This window comes from Ricinus communis, chromosome 5 (assembly GCF_019578655.1).
Source record: "Ricinus communis isolate WT05 ecotype wild-type chromosome 5, ASM1957865v1, whole genome shotgun sequence".
NCBI lineage: Eukaryota > Viridiplantae > Streptophyta > Magnoliopsida > Malpighiales > Euphorbiaceae > Ricinus > Ricinus communis.
In genome coordinates, this window is record NC_063260.1 from 28,491,883 (window position 1) to 28,504,417 (window position 12,535).

The following is a 12,535-nucleotide window of genomic DNA, read 5'->3' on the forward strand; positions in this document are numbered from 1 at the left end:
TTAATTTTAATTTTATAGATATTTTTCAATTTTAAAAATTATTTTCACAAAATGTAGGGGGACTGATGTTTTTTTTTTTTTTTAAAGGGAAAAGTAATTTATAAAAAAATAAAAAGATTAATAATATTGAATAAAAAATATCATAAATCTGCTTTTTCGATACCCAACAGAAATCTTAACAAAGCTATTGTACCTAATAAGACTAGTAATCACTGTGATCTTGTAATACCACAGCAGTGCAATTAAATGTGGTTGCAAAGAGGCCATAACTGTCTAACCGGTTAGCCCCCCTTTTTCTTTAATTAAAAGAAAATCCTAATTTTACAGCTCTGTATTAATTCCATACCAGATATTCGGCAACTGCAGATGCAGGATTCAACTGAAATAAAAAATCAGTTCAAAACGAAAATCCAACTGAAATACAAAAAACTACAGATAAAAGAATAGAATGCACATTACATTTTGGGGCTAGGTTCTGTGAAGATGATAAGACTTAGCAGTCGTGCTGGCTCAGACTCGAGCCTGAACACAAAATTCTCAGGCCGGACCAAAGCTGGCCCGAGGTCTAAACAAGGCCCATCCTTTCATGGTTTCACAGTAATTTTATCCTTTTATTCGCAATAACACTGTATAAATGAACGATAGATCGAGCATTTAGGAATCCAATTCACTCAAATTCTCAAAAAAGAAAAAAAGAAAAAGGAATCCAATTCAGTAGCAGCACGCAGCAGAGTAACCGAATATTTTATCTTTCACTTTCACTGCATTATAAGAATCCAGTCCATCTAGTAGGCAAAAGTAGCATCCTTTACTGAACATATCCTCTCTCTTTCCATGGCTAACGTCGAAGAAATCCTAGGAGAACTGGACAAGGAGTCATTTGTTACCCTCTTGAGAAAGATCATAGGAGAGTCGAAACATGTCCAAAACAACCCACCTGAGCTGATCCCAGAAGAGGACAGGGTGGTGAAGCATGTCTTGGATTCTCTCCTCCCTTACAGCACCACCTCTGGAGGAGGTCCCTTGATTGTGAATCATGTCTCTTATTTCCCCGGTCGAGGCAATCTTATTGTTGAGTATCCTGGCACTGAGCCTGGAAAGATCCTGTCATTTGTTGGCATGCATATGGATGTTGTCACTGCTAACCCCAACGATTGGGTTTGATTCTTTCCTTTTTACTTGCTTATACCAGTTCAATAAATATCTTGTCTGTTGGGTTTACCAATTTCATTTCAAGTTTTCCTTCAGTTTCTTTTATTCGATTTATTTGTTTATTTCTCTTATTGAAGCTTCGCAATTTTATCAGTCTAGGCCTTACACTTCTGGGTTATTTGTACTAAATTGTTCATTTGGCCTGCTGGTTTTAGTTTATTGCTATTCGACTTTTGTTTGCTGGATTCCTTAGGAATTGATATCAGGATTTGAAATTTCTTGTAACAAGTTTTTGATTTCAGCTAATCCATTTTCTTAAAGTTGTGCCTTCTCCAACTTACTTATGTAAATAGCTCCATTGCATCACCACTTGGTTTCTATTTGACTGTCCTGATCGATTTTTCTAATTGCTATCACAATATGGAATGTATTATGTCAACTTTGTATCCTAGGACATAGATTTAAGTTGATTTCCTTATTTTATTAATCGGAACTAACTGTCATTTGTGGATGAGATATACAGATGATCGTTAACGTTGTTATGCTGTCTACACTCTCAGGAGTTTGATCCATTCTCATTGACCATCAATGGGGATAAACTTTGTGGCCGTGGAACTACTGATTGTTTGGGACATGTTGCTGTTGTGACAGAACTCATGAAGATGTTGGCCGAGAAAAAGCCTAAATTGAAATCAACAGTAGTTGCTGTCTTCATAGCTAATGAAGAGAATTCTGCCATAACAGGAGTCGGTGTGGATGCGCTTGTGCAAGATGGGCTGCTTGATAAGCTGAAAGGAGGACCTCTGTAAGCAATCTGCTATACTTTTTTGGGAAAAGAGAGATTATCATACGAGAATCATTTTTTAGAATGATCAATCTTAACAAAAGTTGGTCTATTTTCACTTTTCCCCATTAATACGAAAATCAATTTATTCAATGGGCTTTTTATGTTTGTAGATTCTGGATTGATACGGCTGATAAACAACCTTGCATTGGTACTGGTGGTATGATACCTTGGAAACTTCATGTGACAGGGAAGCTTTTTCACAGTGGTTTAGCACATAAGGTTATTTTTGAAATCTCTGTCTTCTGTTATTACTTTATTTATATTTGCGAATTTGCATGTTTTCTCTTAGAGGAACTAATTATCATATTTCAACTATAAAATTTTGAAACTTTAAACCAGGCGGGGTTGCTGATTCTGGGTTTCAATTCTTTATATAGTTATGGAAATGGAAAAAAAAATTTGGTGTGAAGCACTTTGCAACTTTGGTTTTTCAAATAAAAATGAGAAGAAAAATTCAGGAAAAAGATTGAGGAAGCTTTTACTATTTAATTAACATCCATTTGTAGTTTGCTAATTCAAGAATTGGCTCTTGTTGTGTGTTCTTAAGCCTATGACTATATGTAATATCAAGTGATATGTATTGAATTGAAGATACCATGCAAAGTGTGATACTATGCAATTGACGCCAGCATTCCATATAAGAGGTCTACAAACACAGGATCTGTTTACTTTACTTCTGGGTTATTCGTGATACTTTATCTTATTTAATGACGAACAGGTATGAATTTGTAAGCTGTGTGACTGGAACAAGAGTGCATATCCTGGTCTTAGTTCCATTCTGTCTGGTTACTAAATTCTTTAAATGGTCCACAAGTTTCAATGAAACTTCACAATGAGTAGAGATAAACTAATTATACTTCAACTTAGCAATCAAACTCAATACATTGTAATGTGATCATACAAAATCCAAACAAGAAGTTACATGTATATAGAAAAGTAATAAAAGGAAAAACTAAAGAAAGATTTAAGATACGGATATATAACTACAAGGACAATCATAAAACAGAAGGTGCAGCTTCCATGAATGACCATTATATAACTATTCCAGTTGATGTAGAATTACTTTGCATGTTAGAAATAGAAAGAATAAGTAGTGGAGTCCTAGTGCTTATCCAAACTGTTAACTGAAATTTGATAACAATATGACCTGAGGTTATTAGGATAATTATTAATGTGAAAGCAACTTGAATGGAATCTCTTTTTATTTTTTGTTTTAACCTTAAAATTTGGCTGCAGATGAATCAAGTTAACAGGGGGATAAATAAGGTTGAATGTTTTGGTCAAAATAGTAACTAGAAATGATGCAGGACAAATAATTTTAATTTTCTTGTCCTGCGTGAAGTAATGAACACCAACTTTTTGTAGGAATACACTGATCTTGTTTTTACTGCTGTGTTGTGCGGACCACTTTAGGCTACATATGGTCAGACAAGGTACAAGTTAGAATGGGCCTGCCACATTTAACTCTCCTTATGTGGTGTTCAGCAAATAGCTAAAAGATGGTCCTTGATAAAGTGTGTGCAAAGCAAAGTGTGCAAGACAGTTTCTAGCTTCTATTTTTCTATTTTTCTATTCCAATAAACGATCAGGAGCTCTAGAAACTGCTCCACTCTTTTCTGAAGTTTCTGTTTAAGTTCGGAAAAATGGAAGGCTATTGTTTACAGAACCTGAACAAAAACTTGGGGTTATGCTTATATGCTTTAGTTTTTCCACTGTAGGATTTTTCTTCCTTACCGTTGGAAACTTAATTTAGAAAATGGAGATGAAAATAAAGAAAGAAAAAGCATCCTGTTTCTCTCAAAGTAAACACACCCTTGTGTTTTTCACATTGGCACCCTATTTTATTCATTTCTCATAGCAAAAAAATACTTAGTTGCTATGATCTCTTTTGCTCACCAATGATTCTTCATGTTCTCTTTTGCTCTACCATCATTCAGAGATCTCAAATCCAGACTTCATAAAACATAGAATGAGATAATGATAGGAACATGCTGAAATTGTAATGTTACACAGCTAACTGACTATCATATTTTACTAGAGAAACATTCATGCATATATATGATTAAGGTTTATTTTTAACTTCTGAATTTGTCTTGCATGGTTGTACTTATGTTGAATAAACCTTAACTCCCGTGTTTTCAAGTATTATTCGGAAGGGGGAGTAAAAGAAGGGAAAAAAGATGCATCTTTAGTCTTGACTTCTAAATTAGCTCTTAATTTGTATTATTTTAATTTTAGTTTTTGTTTTAACATGTAACCCTATTCGAAGTAGTTTTCTCTTTGGTTGCATTTTCTTTGGTCATTCAACTTTTAGGACGTTAATGCTAGTTGCATTTCCTATCATCACATCGCTAATGAACCGTTAAATTCAAAATTTAAGAATTTGCTATTGTCCAGTTTCGACTGATTTATGAATTGAGAGGTATGGAATATTTTCAGGCTATAAATGCCTTGGAGCTAGCCATGGATGCACTTCAAGAGATGCAATCACGCTTTTACAAGGACTTTCCTCCTCATCCAAGAGAGCAGGTCTATGGATTTGCAACGGCATCAACTATGAAACCAACTCAATGGAGTTGTATGTTTCACTTCTACAAATAATAATTTTGGAAAAAAAAAAAGGTTATTTTTCTGAGTTCTGTCTTCCTTGTTCCAGATCCTGGAGGAGGGATCAACCAAATTCCTGGGGAGTGTACAATTTCAGGAGATGTCAGGTTTTAATCTCATCAGAATATTTATATATAGGACTGATATAACCATGAAGTCTCATGTTTTTGTTCTTCTGTTGCAGGTTAACTCCCTTCTACAAGTAAGCACCTGCCTCTGTTCAATATGGAATATCATCACTTATTGTTAAGATGTCTTGAAATTGGATCTGGATCTAGTTTTGTGGTGCACAATTCATCCATTTACTTCTCCAAGCAATATCACTTGGTGTTAGCTTTTCATTACTTATTTTGATGCATTGCAGTCTAGTAGACGTGAAGAATATGCTACAAGAGTATGTGGATGACATAAATGAGAACATAGAGAAGTTAGGTACAAGAGGTCCAGTTTCAAAATATGTTCTACCTGACGAAAACCTGAGAGGGAGGTGTGCCTTCTCTTTACAGCACCCTTGGTGTAGAAAAGCAATTGCCTTTTTCTCTTGATCTCATCTAAATATAGGACATCCATATTGAAGAAACTGTACTACTATATCTTAATTTTATTCATCTAAGAATTATTCTCTTTTCTAAACAGTGATAAAAAATTTTCTTTACTTTATTCTTAACAGCATTACTCTGACCTTTGAAGAGGCGATGTCTGGAGTGGCATGTAATCTTGATTCTCGTGGCTTTCATGTATTGTGTAAGGCAACTGAAAAAGTCGTTGGTCATGTAAAGCCATACTCGATCACTGGGAGTTTGCCACTGATTCGGGAGTTGCAAGTGAGAAATTGAACCCTTCCTTTGTTAGTTTAGCCTCTTTTTAGCCCTTATCATTTCTTTTGCCTTTTTGTATTATGTGTAATATTAATGTTCCTTTGATTATTGTTCCTTTGGGTTTTGTAGGAGGAAGGCTTTGATGTTCAAACTGCTGGCTATGGTACGATATACTATCTTATTCTTCACTTTTCTCTTCCTTTTTGTTCACTCTTCTCTTCATTTTCAGATCAAGCTGAACAATCTAATGTCTATATAAACAATCTAATGTCTATGGTTGCGTTTTTTAATCTTCTTGAATTCATCTATTTCCTTTTCCCGTGTTTTATTCTTGTTTTCTTCATCTCCTCTAGAATTTGTTCAGAGTTTGAGAATGGACTTTGAACAAGGTTAACTATGTCAGTGAATTTAGAATTTCTAGTTTAACATTTGAAAGTTGATGTGGGAAACCTTTTCACTTCCTCTAAAAGATATTATGCATATACACTGCAGGAAAACTTAAAAAGGGAACTACATATAAACACCCTGCAGTACAACTGGTACAAAGTTTAAAAATATATATATATATATTTCATGAAAATTCCTGTGTAATATATATCTAATGGGGCCCAATTATAAGATCTATCAAGTAAATTAAAAGGTTTCCTTAAGCTCAAATACTGCAGAAAGGCAAAATTCCTCCAACAGGGCCTCCTCAGTCCTTAAACCCTACCATGGATGTGCCCCAATTTTTTTTAAAACCTCATTTGCATTCCTTAATTTCTGGAGATGTTTTCATCAACAGAAAATAAATTCTTATTATTAAAAGCATGTATGTTTCTAAATACGATATTGAATAGCTGATGTAGGAACAATTTTCTCCCCCCAACCTAAAACAATTTAATTAACCCAAACCTAAATGTGCTTTAGTAGGCGAACTTTTATATAGAGAACCCAAATCAACTCAACTTTACTCAAATAAGCCTTTACCCCCAAGTTAATTCATGTTGGCTATATATAGAGCTAAAACATTAAAATTGCTAAACCTATACTAATTAGGTTTTTGACATAACACTAAATAAAATAAGGAAATCCTAAACCAGTATTAAAATTGAATTCACATTCTAAGTTTCCTACTACTAAGAGAAGAACAACAATTATTTAAAGGTCCATCTCTCACTTGGAAGACGCCTATCCGGTGGGACATAAAGTATAGTTAATTTCCATGCAAATGATGTGCCTGGGAAGGTGTGGGATAAAAGTGCAATGAGAAATGTTTGGTAATGAAAAGGTGTGTGCGTCCCTGTGATTATGACATAGACATGAGGGAAGTCTGTACCTTTTAGGTAATTTGAATTTCTATATGGTCTTTGTAGGCCTTAGCTCCTTTTGCAGTTTTTCTTTGCCGATGCATCATAATCCAACACAACTTGGAAAATTCTGGGTCATAAAAGTCAAAAATTATTAGGTTGTTATCCTTATCTTATTTTTCCGGGCAGCATAAGGTCAGAGGTAGATTGCCACCTCTAAGAGGATGTTTTGCGTATAAAGGTTTAACTTTTAGGAGTTGGGTGGGGAAGGGTCTAGGTGGAAGCAAAGAGTGGCAATTCTTTATCTTCAGGAAATGCCTTAAATTGGATCTTGTCTTTGAAATTTCTTTTTTTTTTTTTCTTTTCTTTTTGGAGTTGGAAGTGGCCGAAGAATCATCATTCATCTCCTTATTGAAGGGCTAATTGCATAATCCTTGGTGGCCCCCCTTTGTTGTTTTCAAGTGCTGCTATCCACAGCAAGACTTCACTTTCTGGTAGTCTTTATCAATTAATAGAAACAAAGACTGGGAATATGACTGACACAACTTGAGCATCAAATTTTTAAATGGACCACTTAGCTTAGGGTTCAAATTCAAGAATCTTCCAGAATTGAAATAAAAATGCAGGCATATTGAGATTAGGGAACCAATATATAAAGATAATCTAAGAGAACTGTAGTTACAGTGCATTCAAAATCCAGTGAACTTTGGGTACAGAAAGGAAAAATGCACAAGAAGTTGCACATAATCAGACACCGGCCATGGTTAGGACTGAAAATAAGAGCCAATCCAAACATTATCATTGTACAGGTTCGGCTCAGTAAAATTATATTAGTGATTGAGACCGGTTCGAGTGTGAGATATTTTGATCGAGCTTGAACGAGGTAGAAGATGAGATGAATCCAAATCAAAGTAGAACAGGTTGGAATATAGCTTTTTAACATTTCACTTATTTTTATTATAAATTGGAATAAATAAAAGTAAAATAAATTTTAATAATATTGATAAAAATTTGACAAAAAAAATACAAAAAGTAATAAAATTCAAAGCGATGAAAAACTCTCTAAAAAAACTAGTACTCTACTAAAAATAAAATAGAAAAACATTTTTCTAACAAAAAGAAAATCTTAAAAACTGTTATCATATATCTTAAAAACTTTTTGTAGGTGTCCTTTTAAAGTGTATCTATTCATGTACCAAAGGTTGTCATTATGATTCTTTTTATCTTTTGGTTACTTGGACAGGTTTAATGGCTACATACCATGCCAAGAATGAGTACTGCCTGCTTTCTGATATGTGCCAAGGCTACCGAGTTTTTGTTAGCATCATCTCTCAGTTAGAAGATTGATCATAAACATCACTTAACGCCCAGATTATCCCCACTAGATTACCTCATGAACATGTTATTTATAGACGCAAACAATTGCTGATAAGGGATGCTAATCTACTCCTAATAAAAGGCTTAAGATTGGTCATGTTTCACTCTTGTGCTATACAAGTTACCGTCCAGAACTTCAAACTTGATCTTATAATATATATATTTTTTGGCAGTTCAATAATTGTTATGTTGTCCGCATGAAGAGTGCCTTAAATTTAGAAAATTAATGAAAAAAGAAATTACTAGTGCAATTTTGGCTTATTCGTTTCTGGCATTTATAGCTTAGAGTTCATATTCTACAACATTCGCTCTAAAAACAACACCCCTTGGAAGAGACATTTGCAAAAGGGACTAGCTCTTTTATGCTCATTTACCCTCTCCTACAAGTATACTTCCTATGCTTGTTTATGTTTACAACAATTTCGGGGCCTATAAATATACACAATCTGATTCTACATTTTACAGACAACAGTATATATCCTCACCTGAAATGAACAATTATCTCAGGATGTAGCATTCAAGTTTCTCGCTCTTTTTTCCTTCTCACATAGCTACTTCATTTCCTTGTTGAGTTTATTCTATCAAATTTAAGCTGCTGTATTCTCTGGCGCAGCCTTCTACGATGGTCATGTATCTTCCAAAGTCCATGTCCCAACACAACGGCCGAATATATGCCATGTGTAATCATTGGTGCAAGAATATTATTTGTCTGCAAAATTTATCAGAATATTTTAATGAAGCATAAATCTGTTAGTTTGAGCCTTCTAAACGCAGTCAATAAATATGTCTTTAAGACTTTACCTGGATCCACTCAAAACCAAGATAAAGAGCCAAAAGTCCTTCTAGGAGTGGGGAGTAGATCTTCTTCATTTGCCTCCTCTCGTACCATGCTGCAGTGTTCATGGGAAGAATGAAAATAAATAAAATTTGAATTCGAGCATGTTAAACAATTGCTGAGTGGAGCAACGATATGAAACATCTTTCTAATCTTTTTCCGACTTCTAATAAACGGAAGTGTGACAAGACTAAATATCAATACTCGTCCCTGTGACGTTTATTTGAAACAAGATTATGATAATATATCTAAAGCCAAAGGGCACAGTATGCTTATAACCAAAATAAACTTTAAACTAAAAGAGCGCGGCAGTCATTTCTGAGAAGTCCGTAGTATTTATACAATAGAGAAAAGAAAATGACACCAGAAAGAGAATAAAAAGAATCAATTCTGCGTGGAACAATAAGAAATATAGTCATCTAAATAAGAAAGGCAAAGGAAATATACAGGCTGAAGGATTATGAATGGAATGAAAATGACAGGGGAAAGAACACCTGCAAAGAGCTTTCTCAGGTCATCACAGCCAGACTGAGATTGTAAAACTGGTGCAATGACATAAGTGGGATCTGAAAGGAACACAAGCAACTAATAAATGAAATTGCCACAAATAAGGAAAATATATATGTATCTCCAGAAGTGATGAGAATTTTCACCTTTTGGAGAAGCAGCTACATAATAGAGAGATCCTGTGAGAGCAGCTGTAAGTGCAGCTGCAAATGCCTGAGCAAATGGAACAAATGGAGGCAGTACGCCAGTCTGCAATTTGTGGAAACACATCAAGGTTTTGTTCCTAGCTAATTTTCATCACTATAAGTAGGGAGTCTATATGACAGACAAACCACACATACCAGAGATGCCATTCCTCGAGCATCTGCCATCAAATCAGTACCTCTAAGGAAAATATCGGCTAATGCTCCCTGTAAGGTCAGGAAAAAATTATGTTTTTGAGAAAGAAGGATTAAAATTCCGTATCTCCTGTAGATAAGAAGTAATATTGGACTCTATCAGATAACTGCAATACAGAATTACAATGATGCAATGTTGTCGCAAAACTCAATTAAATAATTATAGAACTAGGCACTGAATATCTCGTGAAGCATTTGAAACACACTAAAGCTTTTAGCAGCACCAATGGAAAGGTGAAACAAACAGAAACCATGGCTTTTCTGCATATAAAACGCATCAAAGACTAAAAATACACTGACATATTTGGTACAAATCCATCACTAAAATGTGCATAATATCGCAATTCATGAACTAACAGTAACATCAGCAGGGCACGCAGAATAAATTGATTAAAGAAAATATAAGTGTACTGACGAGTCTCTAATCTAAAACAATGATGACCATGGCCATAATCCGATGTAAAATCTAGAAAAGTTAAGTAATCTCTAAATTACAAATGTAAGAGAGTAAAAAATCAGACCTGAACAGCAGCTCGGTAGAAAAGCTCCTCTCCAACAGAACTTGCAACAACAATCAACATAAACTGCCAATATGGTACAAAGTAAAATCAAGTCCTCTTGCTACGGAGACCCACTAAAGTATAATACACATCATAGAATTGTAACAATTTAATTAATAAAGAAAAGGTTTACCTGCCAAGGTGACATTCCATAAAAGAAGCTTCTGAGTTCTTCATCTTCGACATCTCTGATAGCTCGAGCATGAGGTGACACCTTCACCACTTCGTCCTATAATCATATCATCCACAATTCATAATCAAATTGAAGAAGGGTATGTAGAGACCAATTTAAGCGCAAGGCAGAAATAAATGGCATCATACATCAAGTATAAAAAGAAGAGCCATAATTGGTGGAGATGCATATCCAAGTCCTTCAAGAACGGCATCCAAAGTTGGATTAAAACCTCCCATGCTATCTATTCCGGTTATTGAGCATATAAACCTTCCTGCTAGAGCCATCCCACCATAAATACCTGAATATCCAGATTTCGAAAAAAACCAACAATTTTACTTCCTCTAAACAAGTTTAGAAAAAAAAAGTGACAAAAGAAACAAATACATGGACAAAATTAGGAAAGTCTAGAATTCAGACGCGTCCACCATCATCAATATTAGCGGATAGCGGCTTTCTATCCAACCGAATATAAAGAAAAATTAAAGAAGAAGAAACAAACCTATTCCGTAGCTAAGTCTAACAACAGCACCAATCTTCTCCCAAACTGGAAACTCAGTTTCAGTAAAACTCCGATCAAATGTGGTCACTTCCATTGCACTTCCCGTGAATCCTCCTCTGCGTGTACCCTCTCTTTCCTTCATTCCTTCACTAGAGCTGCTCTCGGAAGAGGCTTTAGCGCACCGTACTTGAACAACTCTTCTATTATTGTTATTATTATTATTATTATATCCATCACTTCTCTTTCGCGCTGCTGCAAAATTACTAATTCTCGAGAAAGAAGCAATTCCACCACTAAACGACGCCGCTGATTGATTCGGAGTTCGAGATACCAATGCTAGCTCCATTTACCCGTATCGGAACGGAGCATAGCTCTGTAACGTTTCTAATGGTTTTCGATTTTGGAACGTGGAACTTCGCTGAGAGAGGGAGGTATACGGGTGTTTAACGTGTGATCTTAAGGATGAGATTGATCTAACGGTTAGGATAGAGAGTGAAGCGGGGCCTGCTCCGCTGGGTATATGTTATTCCTGATTCCGGATATGATTGATATTTAGGGGTAAAGCGGAGAAAATCAGGTTGGCCAATGGGAGGATGACATGTGGAGATAACGTTGGCGGGTTTATCAAATTTTAGTTTACTGTTGAGCTGTAATTTTTCCATCTTTTCAATTGCTCAAATTCTTAAAATTGAATTGCGCAAAGCTTATTGCATGGAGGCCAAGGTTGGTTGGATCAGGCGTGCAGCTAATAGAGCCGTCCATTGGTTATGTAAAAACTTTAATTACTTTTGGCTACCTGATGGTTGGTTATTTGCCTCTCCATTGGAGCTGCATTCTATTTTGTATCAAGACTCTCCTTTCCATTAATGGATGGAGTTTGATTTTTACAAAAGAAAAAAAAAAAAAAATCATGTCTAATTAAGATAAACTGAAACAAATATAGTGTTTGATTGAAATTCATAAAATTTATGGAATTCATATGTGAATAAAAAATTGATTTGCTTTAAATTGAGTGAAAATTATTTTAATATTATATATAATTAAATTTATATGAAATTATTTATAACTAAATTAAATTCTAACAAACTATGTAGAATTTAAAATTTTACATTAATAAATCAATACATTTCATAACACTAAAATATATCTTTAAATTTTATTATTTCTATTTTATATTTTTTCTCGTGTTTTTTTCTCAAATGAAATGAATTTTTTATGAATTTTCAACTAAACATAGTAAAAATATAAAAAATTGAAACAAATTGAAAGATATATTTACATGTTAATATTATCAAGCTTAGGCATCAGCAAGCAACAGAATTACGACAAATTGGACAAGTGAATTCTTCAATTAACCATCGATTGATGCACTCCAAATGGTAAATATGATTGCAATGGGGGAGAAGTCTACACAAATCTCCACTCCCGAACTCTTCCAGGCAAATAGCACATTCAATTATATTTGTTGTTT

General features: G+C 34.6%; 2 protein-coding genes across 2 annotated transcripts; one reads left to right on the forward strand and one right to left on the reverse strand.

Moving 5' to 3' along the window:
• Positions 1-663: 663 nt before the first annotated feature.
• Positions 664-8,268, forward strand: LOC8284605 (acetylornithine deacetylase). The gene is made up of 10 exons (XM_002519777.4): positions 664-1,158; positions 1,713-1,957; positions 2,110-2,218; positions 4,439-4,577; positions 4,656-4,713; positions 4,791-4,808; positions 4,971-5,093; positions 5,277-5,430; positions 5,554-5,587; positions 7,957-8,268. Exons 1-10 carry the CDS (start codon positions 835-837, stop codon positions 8,058-8,060), a joined length of 1,308 nt encoding a protein of 435 aa, XP_002519823.1. The 5' UTR covers positions 664-834; the 3' UTR covers positions 8,061-8,268.
• A 61-nt stretch (positions 8,269-8,329) lies between these two features.
• On the reverse strand, positions 8,330-11,557 carry LOC8284604. Its single transcript, XM_002519776.4, has 9 exons — positions 11,065-11,557; positions 10,712-10,863; positions 10,524-10,619; positions 10,352-10,414; positions 9,774-9,842; positions 9,579-9,681; positions 9,420-9,491; positions 8,892-8,980; positions 8,330-8,799 (listed from the first exon to the last, which is right to left on the reverse strand). Exons 1-9 carry the CDS (start codon positions 11,408-11,410, stop codon positions 8,647-8,649), a joined length of 1,143 nt encoding a protein of 380 aa, XP_002519822.1. The 5' UTR covers positions 11,411-11,557; the 3' UTR covers positions 8,330-8,646.
• Between the last annotated feature and the right edge of the window lie 978 nt (positions 11,558-12,535).

Coding starts and splice junctions, on each gene's coding strand:
- LOC8284604 (XM_002519776.4), bottom strand. CDS start 11,410: ATGGAGCTAGCATTGGTATCTCGAACTCCGAATCAATCAGCGGCGTCG. Junction 9,492..9,578: donor TGTAGCTGCTTCTCCAAAAG/GTGAAAATTCTC, acceptor TGTTCCTTTCAG/ATCCCACTTATGTCATTGCA. Junction 8,800..8,891: donor TTGGTTTTGAGTGGATCCAG/GTAAAGTCTTAA, acceptor TAAATTTTGCAG/ACAAATAATATTCTTGCACC.
- LOC8284605 (XM_002519777.4), top strand. CDS start 835: ATGGCTAACGTCGAAGAAATCCTAGGAGAACTGGACAAGGAGTCATTT. Junction 5,094..5,276: donor GACGAAAACCTGAGAGGGAG/GTGTGCCTTCTC, acceptor TATTCTTAACAG/CATTACTCTGACCTTTGAAG. Junction 5,431..5,553: donor CACTGATTCGGGAGTTGCAA/GTGAGAAATTGA, acceptor TGGGTTTTGTAG/GAGGAAGGCTTTGATGTTCA.